Here is a 21,562-nt window from a genome sequence, read left to right as displayed (position 1 = left end):
AAACTATTTGTATCATCATTGCTACGCTGATTAAATTACACCAGCAAAGGCTGATGTTCTCCTTCATCAAGTAAATAAATGTAGGGCAAACAGAAATGTTACTACAGCTGAGAAATGTTCTAAAATTATAAAAAAAAAAAATCTATAAAGACAAACTCTGGATATTACAGGTTTGCCATTTCCTATTTGAAGAACAAGTATTTGATATACAGCTTAATATTGTGTAGCCCTACGTAAAGAGGAACACCTGGACACTCCTCCAAACAAAGAAACTAATTAGACCTGTTATTATCTCGCATCAAATCAAGATATGAGCAGATTGATATGAGCTGTCTGGGTTTACTATAAAGTTTGCTTTGTTTGAGGCGCTCAGGCAAAAATACACAGAGAACATGGAGTGCAAACTTACAGGTCACTTTGTTAGTTACACCTTGGTTGTTAAATCATGGGTACCTTTGCCAACTTGAAGCAGTCTAGCCATTCTCCTCTGACTCTGACAAGAACAAATCATTTTCAGCTGGAGAACTGCTGCTGATTGGATATTTTCTCTTTTTCTGACCATACTCTGTAAACCACAGAGATGGTTGTGAGAGCTGCCGCTCAGATCAACAGTTTCTGAAACATTCAGAGTAGCCCATCTGACGCCCACAACCATGCTTAGTTTGACCACTTTGACCAGTGGAAAGTCTACATGTCTGCATACCTTTCTGTCGTATGATTAGCTGATTAGATATTTGTGTTAACAAGAATTTGAAGAGGTGTATCTAACAAAGGTGTTGGTGAATGTCACTGACTCTGGTATTTTCTTTGACATGCTATTCAGTGACACAACTTGAACTTACTAAGAGAATAAAAGAAATGGATTCCAAGAATACCACGCCAAGTCAAAAAAATCTTGTGGTGCTAAGATTTTTCTATAGCCTCCTGGTGTATTCTTTGTATTAAATGAAAAGATAACAAGTGGATTTTACTGTTGGTTTGCTATCCTACTTATTCTGGAAGGGTGTACAGTTTTAATTAAAGCAGACCTAATAGCCATTTCTTGACTAATAACTCACAGCAGGCCTGGGCGAGAGGCTGTCCTGTAAAGCAGCGGTCCCCAACCTTTTTTGCGCCACGGACCGGTTTATGCCCAACAATATTTTCACGGACCGGCCTTTAAGGTGTCGCGGATAAATACAACAAAATAAAACTAGTACCGGTACCAAAAAAAGAAGATTTATTCATAACACACGTGAAAAGACCCAGGAAAACCGAGTTAACGATAAAAACGATAACAAAATAACGCTGAAAACCGATAAAAACCCTGAAAACCAGACATTTCACACCTGAGCCTCAACTCTCGCGGCCCGGTACCAAACGACTCACGGACCGGTACCGGTCCGAGGCCCGGGGGTTGAGGACCGCTGCTGTAAAGGACAGAAACCCCACCCACCTGCTTTTCGAATTTGCTGCAGGAAGGAAGCTCACTAGAAGGGTGGGTGGCCTTAAAGGAAGAGGAGCAAAAATAGCCGAGTGGCCACCTAACAAAAGAAAAGCAAGAATTGTTTTGAACTATGAATCATGCAAAGCCACTTCCCTCTTTGACTACTTTGGAATTCATTCTTTTGTTGCGTTTATGTAATGAGGAAAAAACAAATAGGAATTGTGAATTCTTGGCCATACTGCCCAGATTTATTGCTAATGTTACCTTAGCCACCGCACTAATGCTCAAATCATTTAGTACATTTTGCTGTTAGCATGGAACTGACTACATTTCATTCCACCGTCAATCTTACTGATGAGACACAAACAGAAAAACTGCCTTTTCATACGTGATCTGAGCAGAACGCATCTTTCTAACAGCTAGCTGCCATACTGTGTTTTCACTACAGTCTTCTTCATGTTGCCTTAAAGTCTTCTGAACAATTCATCCTACATGCTTCAAAGCAGTGAAGCAAAAGCTGTGAATATTTATCTGCATGTTATGTTGTGATTTTTAATACATTTCAGCATTTTATTTCACTTTGTCATTATTGGGTATTGTGTGTAGAATGTTGAGGAGAAAAATGAATGAGAACATGTGGAACAAACAAACAAACAAAAAATTGTGTCGCAATTTTTTTTGTCTGCAGGAGAAACCCTGCTTTTGCTTCTTGATATACGCAACAAGAATAATAAATGTATTTAAATATTTTTTTAATCAACTTAGTCAGGAAACAGGAATGCACCAGCATGTAGTTTGAATACAAAAGTCTGGTTTTTATGCTGTGGAGCTCATCACTCACCAAAAATATTGTATATCAAATTAGGGAGTGATGATGAGCAGACATGCGAATGCTGGGGACAGCCAACAGCGGCGCAGGGAAGCAGCGGCACCGACGTGAGAGGGAGAGATCGCAACTTTTGGGAGAGTGTGTTTGCTGTATGATGTGAGGACAGCGAGGCATGTCAGTCTTTACGATGCAGTGCGACTTGATTCGTGAGGTCTGACTCAGCGTAAAGTAAAGCTGCATACACCGATTTTATTGACCAGGTGGCAGCACAATGAGCTGTTAACACAACATGAGGTCTACATTAGACGATTAAGTTATGTCATGATCAATATATTTGCATGCAGTAGCTTGCACATCTAGCAGATACACTCATTAGTATTCATTTTGAGTCATGACTTTCTTGTCAGCCAATAACTTTAAGGCCAAATCTAAGTCTCCTCTTAGCTGTGATGCGGTCTCCAGACTACTGAGGGAATTACACAGTGAGAGTCGTGATAAACTTGAGTCATCCTGATGATGGGTCAAATATCTATGCATACTAATGAAGGTGCCACTCAGGGACAAACACACCAGTGGAATTATAAAAATACTGGTTCTAGATAATGATTAGGGAAGCAGGAGGCATCCTTCTCTAATTGCTCAAAGAAATTCTATTAGCTAACCGTGATAACGTAAAGTCCAAGGAAATAATAACACGACGTTGCATTCAGTGCTATCACAAACAAAACAAAACAATGCATTGCAATACAAATAGCTGTAGAGTGGGGTCATTTAATTACATAATATAGGTTTAGAAGATTAAGTTGCTTTGCGCACCAAGTTCAAAGCTCCTCCAGTGTAAACAAAGCTCAAATACAGAGTGGGAGGCTAGACTAGTTTATGGGTGGATCCTGGCCTGCTGCTGCTCTGTGGTTGCCAGCAGATAAGATCATCTTATTGTCTTTAAAAACAGTGTAATGAGATTACTGTGTGGTGGGCTGCTGAAAAAGACAATTTGACAGACACACACAAAAAACTGTCCCATGCAGGCACCTTAATCACCACACAGAGCTATGTTAATGTCAGGTCTTTGGCTTCATTTAGATTACAAAGTTAATAATGTACTGTACTGTACTGACCCGTAATCAGCTTTGTGAGCAGTTAGTATGGTCTGTATTATAATAACGTACTTTACTTTGAACTGGTAGACTTTGGCAGCACAGAAAAGCATTTTTATATTACCATGACACTGCTGTTCCACTCTGCTCTATAGGCTATAATGTAACTGTTCGTTCAGTCTCGTCGCTCAACTCGGTCCCATTTATGATGGTCCCAGAGCATCTAACAGCCTTTAAGACAGATATTTGCCTCTAAAAATAACCATCAAACCAAATTTTAAAGGAGAGCGATTGCTGGACTTCATAAAAGTTTGTGTATTTAGAGTGAATATAAGCTTTACAAATTAAATTAAATGCATAATAACCCCTACGGATGCTTTTATAAACAATTATGGCCAGCAGGTTACATACACTCATTATGGGCATGTGCAATCATCATGTATGTAGTACAATCAGCTCCAAGAAGCCCAAAATTACTGTGACATTCATACCCATGATGAGTGGGCATGAGTGGATGTAAACCTCTGATAACACATACTGACTACTATTGCTTCTTCCAGCTTTAACTTAATGTATTGTTGTTTGCACTATAGACTGTCTCAAGCTGTAAACATCACTTAGGGCCTTAGGACATATCTGTGTCCTACGCACTAATATTCTCAATTCAAATACTGCATTTATGGTTCGAGTCAGTCTTAGAAGTCGTGTAAATACACAATACAGGCTACACACAAACCATGATAACTAATTAGTTTTCCATCATGCCGAGATATTTTGTGTTAAAAGTTTTGTCAAATTGAAAACACCTGTGTGCTGCACACCAGCTCAAATAACCAATAACTGTGAACCCTTTCTTGTTCCATGCCATTAGGCTGTGATCTTGTCTCCCGTCCTTTCAGGTCCCTTGTAAGCAGACACACTTCATAGTCCCTGCTCTGTTTCCTCAGCTCCTCCTCTGAAATGAGTCGATTATAACAGACAGACCCGTGACTCTGAAAGAAAGTCTCTGTCTCTTTCAGCGGCAGGCTGGCCAGTTGCCTAGTTACTGCTCACTGATGTGTGTAAACCCTACACAGCAATTACCCAGGTATCATAGCACTGATGCTGGAAAGCGGCGCGGCGAAGCCCTCGCGCCTGTTCCCAACCCACCCCCATAACAGAGATAAGAGGAGCTGAGGGTTTTGATTTGAACCCTCAGCTCTCTGAATCAGCCTTCTCTTATTAAAGAGATGACGACCGACTTAAGAAGAGCAATGAGAAATGCTTCGAAGGAAAAAAAAACATCTGTGATCTCCTGTCTGTCCACACTAAGATAGTGGGTTAGAGGCTCTGCTCCGCCTGGAGTTAGCTGTATTTAACAATGTATGCACTGACAGACCTGTTAGCAGCTTTAATTAGAAAGGGTTTCTCTAAAAGCAATATACTGGCTGCTGAGTCAATAAACCACATGTATGTGTATTCATGTGCAGCTCTTCTTTCACACACTTAACATTACACAAGCTGGCTCTCACTGTTCTTGTTGTGCCATCTCTTTAATAGCCTGTTTGCTCAATTCTAGGAAATGTGGTGGTAGCAGGCAAGAACGTGCTTGGATCTCGCTCGCTCTCTCTCACACACACACACAGGTTTCTTTTCCTCAGTCAATCGTTTTCCTTGTCTCTCTCATCAGCCCTGGCAGTTCTGCTCTCAGTCCCTTCCTTCCCGTTTCTCCTCCTTTTGCTTCCACATTCACTCATTTTATCTCTACTTTGATCCAAGCCTTCCATCACAGGTCTGCAGTGTGCACTAAAGAGAAAAGCAAGGAAATGCATGACACACCTGACTGATGCAGTGTGTCGCGGCAGGATGGATTGCTCATATACAACCACTGCAAAGCGAGAGTGTAAGCCAAACACCAAGCTGTGAGCTAACCTGGTTTCCCTCTGTGTTTGCAAAAGCAGCATCACACCTCCTCTCATGATTCAGGTGAGTGAGGCAGAGTGCAAATCAAGCAGTGAACATGACCCCCAGGCCCAAAGCGCAGCCCTCTGCTATAAAAAGTCATGTTCACTTCTACTCAGCCCAAAAGACAGTTTGGAGGAGGTTAGGATGGATTAGAGGCAACATGCTGTGAGTGTGATTTACTGGAGTCCCTGGAGTCTTTAATCAGAAAAAGTCTAGAGTAAGGGCTCATGTAATGCACACACACACACACACACACACACACACGCACACACACACACACACACACACACCAAACAAACAAAGGTCATATTCACTCTGCTTCACTGAGGGAGTGGGTTAAATGCAGAGAGGAATTTCCCCACGGGGATCAATAAAGTATACATTATTATTATTATTATTGTTATTATTAAAAGTGATGAAAAAAAGCTGCCACTGTGTTACAAATTGAAGCTGGAGGGAATATCAGAGAAGTTGAGAGTAATAAGTAATAACAAACAAATTGCGGAAAAACACACCTGGTTGATTAAAAGCTTAAAATATCTTCAGTCCTACTAAAGGACATCCGTTCATTCGATTATCATTACATTCTTTAACTCAACTGGATCAGCACTACATGGTTCATGTCTTAACCTCAGTGTATAGACTGAATAGATGGATGTAACATTCAGCTCTTAAAAGTCAAAGAAGCCAGTGTGGAGGTGTCTTAAACCTGCATTCTACTAAACCTGTGTGACTCCTCTGTTGGCAAACAGAAGATCAGCTGTTTGGAAGTTTATGGTAAAATGATCCTTGCAGGCCTGATGAGTTCATGGCTTCTGTTGCTAGTTTCAAGTCACACCGCATGCAACGTGATATTCATTTAGTAGATTATGGCCCCCATTACAGTCAGAAAGGGAGGATTAACCATGGTATGCTCACTGGCTAATGACTTGTGAAAGACAAGTGTTTAACTAAAGACAGCGATGGTGAAAATCTTCTGATTTTGGCTTCCCAACAAGAAAATAGCGTGTCTTATACAAGCAAATATAAAAACAGACATCAATTAAAATGATACTAAAGTGAAAACAATCTCTGTCCTTACAGCTCAGACCAGCATTTCGGACCAAAACAGATCTCATATTGCCCGATTACATCTATCCTGAAATTTACTGCCCCCCTCTGGCTGCACTTGGTAATTGTCTTTGGAAGCTAGCTTGACTATCAGCTGTTAAATCTCTCATTTTTTCTGGGAGCGTTTATGTCATGCTGACAAAGGCTGGAACTGAGAGGAGAGTAGCAGGAGTCGATGTAGGACAGTCATTCCACTTGCTATTAATTTCAATTAAATTGTCTGCAATTCAGCCAGAGGCACAGCAGGTGGCACTTGAGAGATATTTCTCTGAATACTTGAAAGGTGGGATTTCCCACGAAACCCTTCCCTAGCATTCTTTCTATCCTCCTCTTTTACCCTCATCCCTGAACTGTGGAAAGGGCAAATGGCATGTTCAGCCTCCCTGAGCATGGCTCTGATGGGGGCTTCTTCCTGTTAAAAGGGAGTTTTTCCTCCCCTCTGTTGACAAGTGCTAGTTTGCAGGGGATTAGGCAATCATTTGGGTTCGTTCTCTAATATTGCAGGGTCTGTATTTTTCATATTTCCTCATGACGTCTGTCACTGTAGGTGATACAGCACCCCAGACCAGTACAGACCATTGACCCATTTACTTTACCTTCAATGAGCATGAAAGTTGACCTCTTTGACAAACTTCACAATATTCAGCTTTTTAAGATGCTCAGTCTTTTTTTGGCCGTTTGTGTATGTGTACTGCTACACTGTTGTCAGAGATGATGAGGAACTGGAATGCAGTTGGTTCACCCACTCGTCTCACCCATCTGTAAAAGTCTCTGCATGCCATTGATGGTGCATGAGCAGTTACCTGCGAAACGACCTATTGTCATCAGTAACATCTGCACTTGGAAATTAATCCAAACACAGAGCTGTTACACCCCCTCAGTAAGTAAAGTTAACAACAAAAAAAATCAGTGAGCTGTGTCATCAGATCATGTATAATGTAGCATGTTGTCATCAGACCCATGGTTCTCAAAGCGGAATCTGTTAACACCACAGCTCCCTCACAAAGGGCTCCAGAGGGGTTTGATGATTCAATTCACTTGATTCTATTTGGATTTCCTATTTATCACCATACACTGTGGAAGAGACACATACCATCCCATTTCTCCCACTTTCAATTTCAACAGCAGACCGTAGCAGATGCATAAACTCTGACCGATCATCTTTTCCAAATGGTGACTCTTTGGACAAAAGACACATCTAGGAGGCAGATTCTGCAGCCCATGAGACAAAGCAAGGCTAAAACGATTCAATCCATCTCACACTAATAGAGAACTCCCAGCAAAAAGAAAGGTTTAAACAAACCCAGGCTTATCCTGGCAGCTGCTGCAGGAGAAATATCACCCACAAAGAACAACTTCTCTGTGAACTGCAGAGTTTTCAGCTGTGTGTGCCGACCACACGTTCAACATGCAGACGATCGATGTGACCCAGTTTCTGCCTTGGCATCAGCAGAGAGATGTTGTACAGTGAGCTACAGTACTTTAAAGAGCATTTACAGTCTCAGGCAGCAACCAGACAGTTAAAACAATCGTCCCTCAGGAGGTTGTTAAAGCAGCACAAACGTACAACTGTTTTCTTTATGAATGTCCTTAAAAAAAAATCTCCATACTGCAGCACCTCCCATTCACTACATCCTCACCTGTTTGTGCTGTTATTTTGAGCCCCCCCCCCCTCCGGAGGCAGGAGGTGTGTTAGGCTGCACTGTTTGAACAGGGCACATAGAAAAGGGGAGCAGGCTGACGTTATGTTAATAAAGGTAGAATCAGGAGAAGAGGAATCTGCAGCGTGAATGCTCAAATTAACACACACACACACACAAGCTCAAACAATTATAGGCTGAATACGCACAGTGCAAATTTCATTTATGTGCGGACACACACACACTCTCCACTCTGCCCGTCACCCTCAGCCCTTGCTTTGGGCTGTGGCTCCATCTAGTGAACAAAAATCTGCATCTGGCACAACTACAGAACAGCGCGGTGTTAACAAGAACGCTATTAAACACTAATGTATCCAAAAATGATTATGAGATCTATAGAAAATAAAAAATACAGGAATAATGCTACAAGTCCAATTTTTGTGTTGTCTTCCTTGGTAAATTCACTGATCCTTAAATGAAAGTGAATGGCAAAATTGCCTCTATAACCATGCAAAAAGAATGACTGCACAGTTATCACTATATCTAACTAACTACCGGTACATATAATTATAACCTATCAGAATGGAGAATACAGTTTTTTCAAAACAGGCGTATTATACTCGTATTATATACTATATTATATCACAAAGGAGGTATAACAAATTGCTTCCTAGCATTCCATTTAGACGTGTTTGTTCCACTCCTGGCAAAACATACACAGCGGCATGGCTCTGTGAGATGCTTGTGCCATCATCAATGGAGTCATTTCTGCTGCTGTGTTATTTCTGCTATTATAAATATACCATTTACTTTCTGCCAAACCAAGTTTCAGTTGTGTCACTTTTGAAATTTCTTATACAAGACTAGTCAAGTTTTGTTTCATAACATCACAAAGTTACTCCAAAATACTACATAAATCTGACCTTTGTTTACCAGTCTGAGGTCACACATTACGTGTGTGTGTGTGTGCGTGTGCGTGTGTGTGCGCGCGTGTGTGTGTGTACGTAAATTACCTCAGCAGCCACTGTACACAGTATGAGCTGTGTCTCTGACTCGGGGAAGTAGGATCTGACTTGTGGAGACATGCCAATCAGTGCACAGTTGGTCACAACAGCTATCACACTCATGGCTTCAAAGGCGAGCTGCACACAGAGGTAGAAAGACAGCGACAGTTATTCGTTTCCACGAATGGAAACCATACCTGGATGCTGGGCACAGCACAGAGTCAGTCATATGTCATTTTTAATGGAGGAGCTCTGTTTAGATTAGGACAGCATGTTAAAAAAATACAATGACCTGTCCACAGAAAGCTTTAATGTTCAGAGTACCCCAATATCATTTCTGAAGGACGTCCAATATAGCAGTAAGGATGTGGAGGATATCTGTGTCCTTTGGTACTTTATAGTTGTACAGCAATATTTGTTAAATAAAAAACTACCAAAAATCATTCTTTTCTCATAAACATCAGCAACTGCATTCAAAACTAAATGAAAATACCTGCCAGACTCCAATGTTTGCAGCTGGGTCGGCAAAGGGTCGTTTGAACACTCGACACATCTTGAAGGCGTCAGAGTAAACCTCGGTGATGTTGTTTAACACCACAAGGACAGCAGCCAGAGGAAAGACACAGGAGAACAGACTGACATAACCAAACAGCAGGAAGAGCTCCAGGTAGTCATCAAATGTTCCCTGAGCAGGAATGAGAGCACAGACAGACACAAATTAAAGAACGTCGCAGAAGACGTCATTTGATTTCTGATTAAAGATCACATGTACTGACCAAGTATGTGCTCATGTCGGCCTCGAGCCGGACCTGCTCTACCAGCGGAAGCTCTTTCTCCTCATACAGTCTTCTCTTCTGGATTTTGCGAATCATCTTTTTGTTGCGTCTCCTCTGCAGCCAGTAGGGCAGGAAGGCCTCCATGAACTGATTCAAGATCTGACTGGTGATCAACAAGGTCGCCAAACTCTGGAAAGAGCGCAGACACAAAGAAATATCAACAGAAACCAGGGTAGAGGGAGGTGAGAGAAACAAAAGAAAGGAACTGTAAAAACTAGAGGAGCAGAACGATGGGAAGTAGAATCAAAGAAGGAACGAAGGAGGCAGACCTACCTGTCTGAGAAGCTCCATGTCCTGCATGACAAAGGCAATGTAGAAGAGCGACGCGAAACAGTTGAAGAAGTTGAACTAAAGAAAAAAAGAGTTAGGGCAGTTATGAGAAGTGAGGTGGTGATAAGAAAGGCTGCACTCTCATCAATAAAGGGTACAGTTGGCAGAAAACTGTGGATAACTCATTTCACTCACCACCAAGACTTTGAGCACCAGGTGATTTTGATATGAAGACTCTAGCCTGTGATTTTCTAAACACACGGAAAACATGTCAGCAATAACTCATCGCAATGTTCACAGCAGAAGCTCACTGGATGAAAACCAGTCAATGACTGCCAAAAATCTGGAACTCCAGGACCTGACCAAAGCTTGACTTTTCCTGGGGTCAGCCCTTTAAAAACATTCCTTTTATTTGCCTTAAGAAGCATCTAAGTTACTTTCATGGTGTGTTTGTGTTATTATTTATCTCCAAATCTGTGAGAATGTTGAATTGAATCAGGGCCCATCAGACCTCATACTACAACATTATCCCAACGATCTAAGTTTGTGCTCACAGGGGATCACATGATTGCTGAGGTTCTCTCTAACAGTGTAGGGTTTTATCTTACAATATGTGTTTGGTTGGTTTATCCTATTGATGGCTTCACTTCCATTTACTGAGAGCTGTACTGTATTGTGTTGCTGTCACAAATAAAAAGTTCCTGTGAACAGTGATTGAATGATACAATGGATAAAACTCTAAACCTTTTGATCTCCATTCCAAAAGATTTAATGCAGTTTCTTCGCTAAACGATTTGAAATACACAATTAAAGTCTGTACTTTTATCGATCATCCATCATTAGCTTTTCATTTATTTAATTAAATCAGGTACACAAACTGATTTACTAATGCAACATGCATTTTACTGCCAATTGCGCTGAGGTTGAACGCTGGGGGGGGGAGCACATCTTATTTTTGTGCTCAATATGGTGACAGTTGCTGCGCGGAGGAGGAACAAAAGTGTCGGTTACCAAGCTATCTAATTCTAATTTGGCTCAGTGACCTCAGAGATGACCTGGACCTGGATGACCGGCAACAAAACGTCTTACAACACTTTAGCTTTTGGTGTCTTGAACATGCTGTGGCTTCTGTGTCAAGAATTTCGCAGCCTGCACTGTGGGGTTCAAAGTGAAATGGCTGAAGAACAAAGAGAACAGATGGATAATGATGTTAACTTTGGACCCTGTCCTGAAAGTAATCAGACCTCAGATGGACATCAAAGCATGGGAAGTCTGAACAGCAGTCCATTTTTAATTTTGATGTTTTGAATTGGTTTCATAGTTTGAAGGTGCTGTTTGCTTTTGTTCTGGTCAATTCATTTACATTCATCAACTTTAAAAACATATATTTCCTTAATAAAGTTTTTATTACACTCAAATGAAATCGTTCTAATTTCAGCAATATGAACAGTGCGGATAGTTTTCACCGTGATCTCATGAGCTGTGCTCTTAAACACATAACTGTTTTTTCATTCATCTGCATGATAATACCTAAGATGGAGATCACACACACACACACACACACACACACACACACACACACACACACACACACACACACACACACACACGATTATTGTAGGGTCTTGAGCGTATAATAAAAAATTATTTGGCCTTAAGTCTACCCAATGAGACAAAATGGTGCACACTTAAAGGCAAATCAAGGGACTGTTGAATTAAAACATTTGAATTACAGGAAAACCCTAGCTTCACGCTGCATTGTGAAAACTCATCAGCTCTGGATTCTCTTGTAATATCATCAGCAATCAAGCCCTCTAGCCAGAGCTTGTATTAATGCAAGAAACATGGTTTGGTGTGAATGCACAATAATGAAAAAGTGGACTTACCCCATTCAGTGAGGAACTCGGCAGCATATCTGTAGATGAGGTTCATCGCCTCTATGACCACAGCATAGATGATACTAGGGATGAATAGCAGAATGTGTGTCCAGAATGTGGGGTTCTCATCATAGATGGACAGAGCCCACCCCTCCATCTGGAAGTAGATCATCATGATGTAGAGGGACAGGTAGAGGCAAAGCAGGACGAAGGGCAGAGACACAAGGTAGACACGCAGGTGCCTCTTGGAGGTGGGGTAGATAGGCTCTGCACGTCCCGTCACAGGGTTGTGACCAAGCACGCCGTGAAATCCAGGCCGAGGTTCTTCAAAGGCCTTTTTTCTGCACAGTGTGCCCCAGTAGTAGGCTAGTGAGGCACTGCGTCGCTTCCATAACTGGTGGGCACAAAGGTTCAGCAAGTCAGCTGAAGCATTTTAAAATTCTGTTACGATTTTAATAAACACTTTTGGAGTTAAGACTACATTGCAAGCAGCAGAGGGTAATATTTTCCTTTACAATTAAAGGGTGAATTTTCTCTCTTGTTTAGTGTATAAAAGAATGAAAAGTTAAACCACACATCACAGTTAAACTTCTGAAGTGCTTGAAAAGATTCAATCCCTTTACATCAAAGAGCTGAAGATTCACTTCTACCGCTCCCGTTTTAACCCCTCCACCACCCCAGCATCCACCTGCAGGCTTTGGAGCATATTTACACATCACTGCCCAATTTCTATGTGTATCATATTTTTAGGATGGTGAGCATTGTGCCTCCACACACCAAACTATATTCTGCAGCCATCACAGATTAATAGATCAATAGGTAGAACGATATCATACTGCATACTGTTTCATGTCTTCTTACCTCCAAGATAACAGTGCACCAGATCAAGTTGAAGACAGCAAAGACTACATATTTGTCATAGTCCTCCCAGTCAAACAGATAGTAAGGCACCCCAATGAGGGCCATAGGCACCAGCGCAAAGGTGAAGTACTCCAGGAAGCCAAAGTAGAGAGCCTGGCCCTCACCATAGTAGTGTCTGATGTCGTCTGGGGATAGAGATGAAAGAGTCAGTAGTGATCAGGAGCACTGACAGTGCATCGCTCCAATTACAGTCTGGGGACATATTAGAAATGCAGATGTACAGAGACCTCTTTTGCAAGTGTGCATACTCCATAACGTGGACTGTTCGTTTTAATCACACAATGTATTCAAGAGTGACCATGAAAAATAATGGCACAAGATGCACTTACCCAGAGGCTGAAGCGACACCTTCACTTTTTTATACCAGGAAAAAGAAAGCCTCTTGAGTTCTTCGTTTTCATGCAGAGGAAACATCTGGATTAAGATCCCTTTGGAGAGCAGTCTGCGAACTAAGATGCAAGTAAAGAAAACAACAAAAAAGAGCATGTTACTTTCTGTCTCACCCCCCACTCTAGTCATGTACAGTGATGATAAAACAGGACGTTTTTACTCAAACTTGTGAATTATTTGGAAGATATTCCACATGAAAACCTTCTGGCTGCATTTCCATCCTTCTCTTGAGTTTTTCTGAACTCACTTTCCCAACTAAATAAACATGCATTTCATTTTGTAAAACAAGGGCAGGCTAACAATAGCTGGGAGCCGGCCCATTCCACACAATACAATAATGACTATAGCAATAATTACTATTGTCCAATATGCAGCAGCTAAATACGAGCACATGAAAGCGCTATCATTTCATCTGCCATTTTTTGAGTGCATCATTTGTCAAAAAATAATTACATTCTATTTTAACACGATTTGTCAAACACAGGCGTTGAATAGAGGCACCCTATCTTCACTGCAAGTTCATTGGTTCCTTATCTCACTTTGGGACTATTTTACTGCATTTGCATATTTATTGTTTCCATACTGAAGACAGACGAAGGGAGGGGGTTGCAGAGATAGCGGGGTGGAAGGAGGACACAGTCTGTGTTCAGTCTACAATCTGCTACCGTTACTACTACAGGAATCTCTAAATCAAACCGCAAGCAAGTGTGGATGAACCGCAGGAGAGGCTCAAACAGTCAAATCTTGTCACAAGCTGAAACTGAGGAAAAAAAATAGGAGTGAAATTATCTAATCTGTGTATCAGCTAATAAAAACATACTCTGCTGTGGCTAATGTTGTTATAAACAGGTTCTAACAAATGTCTTTCTGATAGTTTTATGATTAAATGCCGAGTGTATACTTAACTAAGGTTGAGGAGTGATAAATCATTTAGCCCCGACTAAACCACGATTTACACAATGTGTTCTCTTTGTGCATCAAAATGAAAACAGTCAAGTCTCTAAGATGAGAAGCTGGACCTGTATTCCTATGCAAATGAAATGACTGATCAATTATCAAAATGTTTATCTGTAAGCGACAGAATGAAAAACAGTTTAGGGGAAGAGGACAAGCATAAAATTGGCCACAGCTTCAAAACCCTGTATGATAATACACTGCCATGTTTTACTCACATCACCTGTGTGTGGTTTTACTTCTGAGGTTGATCAGTTTCCCAGTTTTATTCTGAGATGTCTGCACATCCTAATTTAGTACAGTTTCCTGGAATTTCAGCTGTTAAATTCAGCAGTGCTATGAAGTACCGGCAATCTGTCCAGCATGCACCCTGCCCACCTTCAGCTGCATAAGCAACAAAGAATATGTATGCATGCAAGAAGGAACTAGATGAGACCATTTTCTTTTGTCTTCCTGTGAGTGAAATACACAACATCAGCAAACTGATCACTGCAAAGCTCATTTGAAACAGATTGAGACATGAACACAGACTCACTGATAGATTTCCCAGGGTAGAGCTTGGCATGACTGTATCCTGGAACATTAGTCTCCTCTTTGGCTCGCAGCGTGTCCAGCTCATGCTTGATAACATACTGACACTCAGCCATACTGAGGAAGCCGTCTCCATCCCCTGAAGAGATGGAACAGAAACACAGTGCCATTCACCACAAAGGCATGTTTTCACAGGCTGTTACAGTGACGCCACTTATTTCAGACAGAGTATGTGAGCGGTGATGAGACTCAGGGGCAGTGATCAGATTGATTTGTGTTGAAGAAGAATCAAATGATGCATTAAATTCTCCTTATTTATGCAATTCTGCACAGAGCTGACTTAACAAGGAGGCTGACAAATATGGTAGTGATACGAGTTACCTCTGTTACTGTTTAAAGTTTCTGAAAACCAGCTAACACAAAGAAAGCCTGGCTGTGTTAAACTGCAAGGCTGCAAGTTAACAATAACAATAACAATAAGATGCATAAATTTTCACAAACTAAACAGTAGACTTGCCTTTAAAATCTTTGAAGTTGTGTTTGCTGGCAAAAGTGAAGGCTCTCATGGACCCGTCAGTACACTCCTTAAAGAGCCCCAGATCTTCTGCACCACAGAGCAGCCTCTGCATGGAGGCCCCCACCAAAAACATGTTGGGGTTTTCCTTCTCTTCCACCCCGATTCCAGGTCCCAACTGCTCCACCAGCAGCTCAGCACCTGGAAGAAATTACAGGATGAATAATACCACGTCAAACAAGGGAAGATGATTCGAGGGGCGCAGACGATCTTCCACACCTCCATTCTGTTGCCGGTCTCTTATCCTGCTCAGCAACCAGGCAATGGCCTCCTCCTTGGTGTCTGAGGCCAGCTCCAGCACCACCAGAGGAGCAAACCTGGAGCCACTGCTGTCTACTGACGACTCCTGCAGCATCGTCCCTCCTCCCAGGAAACCTGCATAACAGAAACGTCCTTATTTCCTTGAGTCCCAAGTGTGAAATACAGCACAGACTGCTGTAGAACAAGCTTTGCTTTGAACAACCAACAGTAATTATTGGTATTGCCAATAAACGGAAACACTGCTATCTGCTAGAAAGGCCTGTTTGTCACTATCATCTTCAATTTCAGTGTACTGCAAGGCCGACAGGGCAAGCTGAGCTTGTGCTAGGCCTAATCATCAGAAGTTTCTGTATTTCTACAATTCTGGGAGCTGGAGCCTATCACAGCTGTCATAGGGCGAGAGGCAGGGTACACCTTGGACAGGTCGCCAGTCTGTCACAAAGTTAGCTTATAGACGCAGACAGCTATACACACCCACATTCTCTTGTAATATTATAGAAAAAAACCTATATAGTAATATAGATGAAATAAAATTTCCCATTAACATCATGTATGCCATTGTACATGATGACAATTTTTCTTTAGGGACTCGCAGTAGAAGTACTTTGCTATTTTTCTTTCTTAAGTCAAGTCTGGATACAATAACAAAGTCTGTTCTTGTTTTCTTGGGCTCCCTGTCTCATCCTATTCACAGACTCCTAGAGTTCCTGCTGTGCTGTACAACAAATTCAAAATGTCTTTACATGACTAATGTAGTGTGTGAAATGACATCTTGGCCCAAAACAGGTAAAGAAATGACAGATAAAGTCACAATGTTCATTGAACAGGTTTACACAAGGTGTGTCAAAGCTACCCCTCCTTAGTCTGAACACGGACCTCCCTGCAGTAAAATCAACTAATCATACGTGGTGGAATCTGTACTGTGGGTCTGCTGCAGATCAGCTCATGTATGACCTGTAAGGAGAGACAGACCCAGAGTACAGACAGAAACAGCTGAGACTGCTGTACCCAGAAAGGGAGGAGCATGTGTGTTAAAGAAAGCCCTGACATGCTGACTGCTACTCCTTCCGTACTTGTGTGTGTGTGTTGTGTGTGTGTGTCGTTTGGGCCAGCACAACACTCACCCAAATCTGTGTATGAAGCGGCAGTGTTCCAGGCTCGGGCCGGGAACCGTGATCATCTATTGTGAACAGTAAGAAAAGAGAAGAGCGTGTGGTGTTGTAAGCGTGCTGCACCCGGTGTTCCACGTCACAGAGTAGCACTGACAGCTGTCACACCCACATCTGCCCCACTCCCCCTGTAGGGAACTTTAACACGGATCAGCGTTTTTTGTTTGTTTGTTTTTTACTGAATCTAATTTCTGAGCTCTCTGTGGTGGTCCTCAAAATAAATAAATAAATCGGTAGTTTTTAAAACTGACATTTTTGAAAATTTATTTTCCAGTCAACTTGTAACACTATCACTTCCTGTAAAAGAGTTGGGAAAGGTTGAAGAGTTTATTTTATGAAGCACGTTGAGGTTACTGCTGTGATTTCACGCTTTATGAATAAAGCTGAAGGAAACTGAATAATGTCCTGACACATTTCATCTAAACCAAATAAAAGATGGACACAGCCACGTGACATCGCATCCTCAAGTGACCCGACTACAGGAAAGGGTGGAGTGCTAAGCTATCTGGTATTAGCAAGCTGCATTTGTAAAGTGAGGAGCACAGGTTCTCATGTCAGCTAATTAGTGCTGAGTAACAGACTGATGAAAGTTAAAGTAAAAGTGAAGCACGAACATGTCTCTCACACACAAAGACATGTTTTGATTAATATTAATCAAATAATCCATTAAAATTGCTCCGATACGCACAACCACAGGCGAAGAAGAGGCCTAGCTCCGCCTACCCGTGTCCCAAACACCTGTCAGTCACAGCAGCCACACCTCTAACTGTATTTATCATCTAGGCAGATGAGTTATCAAAGACTAAGTATTGTTTCCAGTGCTGTCAGGCGTTTTAACATGGAAGTGTATGGAGACTGACTCAACGTCCAAATTAGATTTTCTTATTTATTATGTACAAATGTTAGCCTGGTGGCAGTGTTGGAGCACATGTGAGAGTAACAATGAGAGTGAGAGTACTAAAATTCAATATGATTCATGCTCTGAGCGCCACACATATTCAAATTTTTATTAAAGAGTATGTAGCGCTGATGGTCAGAAGCCCTGAAATATCATCTACAACAGGGTTCAATTAAAATGCGCAGTTCAGTTAGAGGAAATTATTGACTGTGATAATCCTCCTTTCTGCCACTTAGAATCACTAAAATTTACAAAGTGGACTTAATGTTTTATTCAATATTACCCAAAATTAGTGACTAGGCCCATAAAGTTATAAAAAAAAAAAAAACCTGTTGACCAATGCTAGGGGTGAGCGCTGCGTTCCTATCCGTTGTTAAGCGATGACGTGACCAATCCTACTTCCGGGCCTAAAGTAGTCTGCGTTTAATATGGCTTTTGTGTTGTTAACATATTTAATGTCTTGTATTTTCTTCTATTTAATCTCAAAAAGCTCCTAAAACAGTCAGTGATCACTGTTGACCTCCCTCAGCTTTTATTACCGCTAATCATTTATTTAAGCTCAGTTTTTAAAACCTTAGGATGTAACTACAGCCCAGCCCATGCAGCAGTATATGAATGACTAACCTCGTATTGTGGATGGATTATCTCAGTTGTTCTCCTGGCTGAAGTTTGGTCCTTTTACAGCATCCTGCCATGCGATTACATTTGTTCCTGACCACCGAGAACACTCACGTTAACTTTTATCGAGTGGAAAAAGGTTCGCTTGTTTATGTTATGCTAACATAGCTGTGTCGCTAGCGATCACGTAGCACATCATTATATACCAGCTAGCCAAACTTCAGTAACCCTACAAACGTCACTGCTGTTTAGTTTTCTGTCTTCATTTATGTTGGAAGTGATAACAGAGCTGTACGTTTTAATTTGTTTCCAAAACCCCGCAGTCAGGACATGCTATGTTGTATTTAGATAGAAGCTAGCGAGCTAACTTCCTGCTAACTTCTAATGTTAAATGTCATAAATTCCGTTTTCATGGATGCCTGGATGTTAAACTCAATTGTTACACCTGGTAGAGCAGAACGCTGATCATTTTATTAAAGATGGAAGACTTTAGACAGTTTTTCAACTCTCAGTAATGCCATAGTGATCGTTTGATATATGGACCTGCAGCGGAGTTTAGGCCCAGACACGGCTAGTGACGTCAGACTTAACAACCGCATTTCTACAGCAATGAGAGGCACACAGGTATCGACCTCTAGTGCCCATTAAAAAGAATTACAGTATAGGATATTTCCACAGACCCAGAAGCTATGTCCACCTTTTATACAGTTTATGGGTATCTGAACCATATGTCGTAAAAAATAAGTTTTGTTAAAAAGAAAAACAGCCTTTGTATATTTCATTAATATAGCTCTGTGTGTGTGTGTGTGTGTGTGTGTGTGTGATCGATCACATAAATTCCACTAACCTGGCCCACGCCTGTGCAGCTTTAAGTGACAACACCTGTGTGGGTGTGCGGAGTCTTTAATGAGTGTGGTTTAAAACTCAAATCCCATAGCTTGTTGAGTTGACTTTGGATATCTTTCTGTTAGGGATCATAATCAGTAACTGTTTTCACTTTATAATCCAGTTAACTTGTAATGAAGGTAACAGGATTATTTCTGTTATTTATTTTACACCGAACACTGAAACATTTTCTGCAGTTACACAACAAATCTTCATGCTTCATCCTGACGGTGTCAGATTTTGGGGGAAAAAAATGGCAACTATCTTAGTATTTTAAACAACTTTCCTTAGGGTGAGTAAATATATATGTATGTGTGAATGTAACATACAGCTTTACATTTCACATTATGTAGCTTCTTTGTTCTCATGTGTTTTAATTAGGAGTTCATAAACAGCAATCGCTATGCTATGACTGCAAGAATCTGTTATAGTTCTGTAGTCTTGCTCCCACTTTTATTTGAATACTGGTGTCTGTCAGGAAGATTACACAAAAATCAAAAAAAAAAAAAAGAAAAGAAATTGGTCAACATGTTGAAGAGATTAAACAAAGTTATAACATATAGGAGGAGGAGGATTCAGGGATAACAGGGATCACCCCTGATGGCCATTAGAAAAAAATGCAGGTTTACCCCGGACCTAAATATATACGTTTAGAGAAATTACGGGAAAATTAACAACTCCAGTACTGTGCAAAAGTCTTGATTCACCCCTGATTTCTTTGTATTTTGGTTACAAATGCCCAGAGTTTGTTGTTACTTTACAGTGGTCTTGAGCAATAGTTCTCCAGCCTTCTAAAGGTACAAAGAAAAACTTTGTAAATATATGTTTACCAATATATTTATATTCATAAATATCCAACACTTTAAACATCTTGAACATATGGCAGTAAGAAAGCAATAAAACCACAAGATACCCAAAAAAAACAAAAAGAAATAATTTTTAAAGAAAAGAGAAGGGAAAAAACCCAAAACAAACAAACAAACAAACAAACAACAACAACAACAACAACAACAAAACAGGAAAAAAACAAAATAAACATGGTACTTTAAAAGTTTTTCTTTGGACTAATACTTACAGTCCATGTATGTGTGTCATTAAAAAAAATTAAGGAAACTGGACAGATGAGAGCAAAAGTAGCAGTGACAGAACCCCCCCCCCCAGACTTTCAGTCTGATCCAGCTATGGTTCACTGAAGCCATCAAACAGCCTCAGTGGAAGCATGGAAGAAGCTGTTGTTTAGTAAATGAAACAGAGAGCAAAGGCTGAGGTATGCCAACATACACAATAACTGGACTGAAAACCAGTGGAGTGAAAAATCCACATTTGAATTTTTTTGGTTCGATTTTTTTCAATACGTAAAGAAAAGGTCAGAATCAAAGTACAACAGTGACTAACTACAGCCATGTGGAAAACACAGTGGAGGCATGGTGGTGTTGAAGATCTTGTCAAAACTGGTAGAATTATGAATGCAGAAAAGATTTGTCCATCTGGAGAGCTTCTGATTGATAACAGCTAAATATTTAATTGCGGCAATGATCCCAAAAACACTGTGAATGCAGTAAAGGCATACCTTGATGGAAACAAATATAATGGTACACATCCATCCATCATGGATTGGCCTCGCTGGAGCCCAAATCTCAGCGTTATTGAAGCAGTGTGTGATCATCTTCACAAACGGAATGAAAGGCAAACACCCTTCAAGAAGCCTGTTTTTGAAGACCACTTAAATAAATAACAAAGCAAGTGGCCTCAGAGAGTTCAGCTGTGTGGAAAAATAAATGTTGTCATACCAAATATTGACTTTTAAGTCTGTACACTGTGCTTCTAATTATGTTTGCACATAAATCACATCCCATTCGCCTAGCACAATCTAAACGATGTGTGGCTCAAGACTTTTGCACAACACTGTAAATAAAACTTTTTTCTACATGTATCTTTCACGCTGCAGGTTACATGTGCATGAGTACCTGTCCCCATTAAATGTAAGACCTGAAATATCAGATAAGCAAGATAAATGAGTTTAAAGACCGTTGAGAACATTTCTAATGACTTGCAGGATGATTCACCGTAAGAACTGAACCGAAGAGCTGAACAGCAGCAGCTGCCCGCGCAAGCTCAACACTCTTGTGTTACTTTTAAATACCCGAGTAATGTAAAACAAGGAACACAAAACGGAGTTTAAATACTTACCAAGACCCACTTCCCCGATCAGCAGCAATGTTTAGACATGACAGACACGCCAGTTCCGCAAACTCTTCCTGGGTGCGTTTGTTTTACTCTACTAGGAAGAAACGAAGCGGAGATAGGTGGATCCACAGTAGGAATAAC

The 21,562-nt window shown here is 40.9% G+C and overlaps 1 protein-coding gene across 5 annotated transcripts in view; it reads right to left on the bottom strand.

The window, feature by feature from the left end:
* The window catches only part of ano10a (anoctamin 10a), a 37,413-nt gene extending 15,875 nt beyond the window's left edge, over positions 1 to 21,538 (bottom strand). For 2 of the 5 annotated variants that reach the window (XM_085422071.1, XM_085422067.1), the window contains exons 1-13: positions 21,425 to 21,524; positions 16,789 to 16,844; positions 15,623 to 15,778; positions 15,347 to 15,544; positions 14,834 to 14,968; positions 13,284 to 13,403; positions 12,895 to 13,079; positions 12,043 to 12,427; positions 10,352 to 10,407; positions 10,160 to 10,234; positions 9,827 to 10,015; positions 9,544 to 9,735; positions 9,060 to 9,188 (exon numbers count right to left, since the gene is read on the bottom strand). In XM_085422071.1, the coding sequence (XP_085278197.1) occupies positions 9,060 to 9,188; positions 9,544 to 9,735; positions 9,827 to 10,015; positions 10,160 to 10,234; positions 10,352 to 10,407; positions 12,043 to 12,427; positions 12,895 to 13,079; positions 13,284 to 13,403; positions 14,834 to 14,968; positions 15,347 to 15,544; positions 15,623 to 15,758 (1,800 nt within the window). In that variant the 5' untranslated portion in view covers positions 15,759 to 15,778; positions 16,789 to 16,844; positions 21,425 to 21,524. Of the gene's footprint in view, positions 1 to 9,059; positions 9,189 to 9,543; positions 9,736 to 9,826; positions 10,016 to 10,159; positions 10,235 to 10,351; positions 10,408 to 12,042; positions 12,428 to 12,894; positions 13,080 to 13,283; positions 13,404 to 14,833; positions 14,969 to 15,346; positions 15,545 to 15,622; positions 15,779 to 16,788; positions 16,845 to 18,355; positions 19,115 to 19,196; positions 19,485 to 21,424 lie in introns of those variants that run through there. The other 3 variants (XM_085422069.1, XM_085422068.1, XM_085422070.1) reach the window with 3 other exon arrangements.
* Positions 21,539 to 21,562: the final 24 nt, after the last annotated feature.

The sequence above is a fragment of the Rhamphochromis longiceps genome, linkage group LG11, assembly GCF_057381845.1.
Source record: "Rhamphochromis longiceps isolate RC_006_pf linkage group LG11, R_longiceps_female_GT1.1, whole genome shotgun sequence".
Taxonomy (NCBI): domain Eukaryota; kingdom Metazoa; phylum Chordata; class Actinopteri; order Cichliformes; family Cichlidae; genus Rhamphochromis; species Rhamphochromis longiceps.
This window is presented reverse-complemented; position numbering and strand designations above follow the sequence as displayed.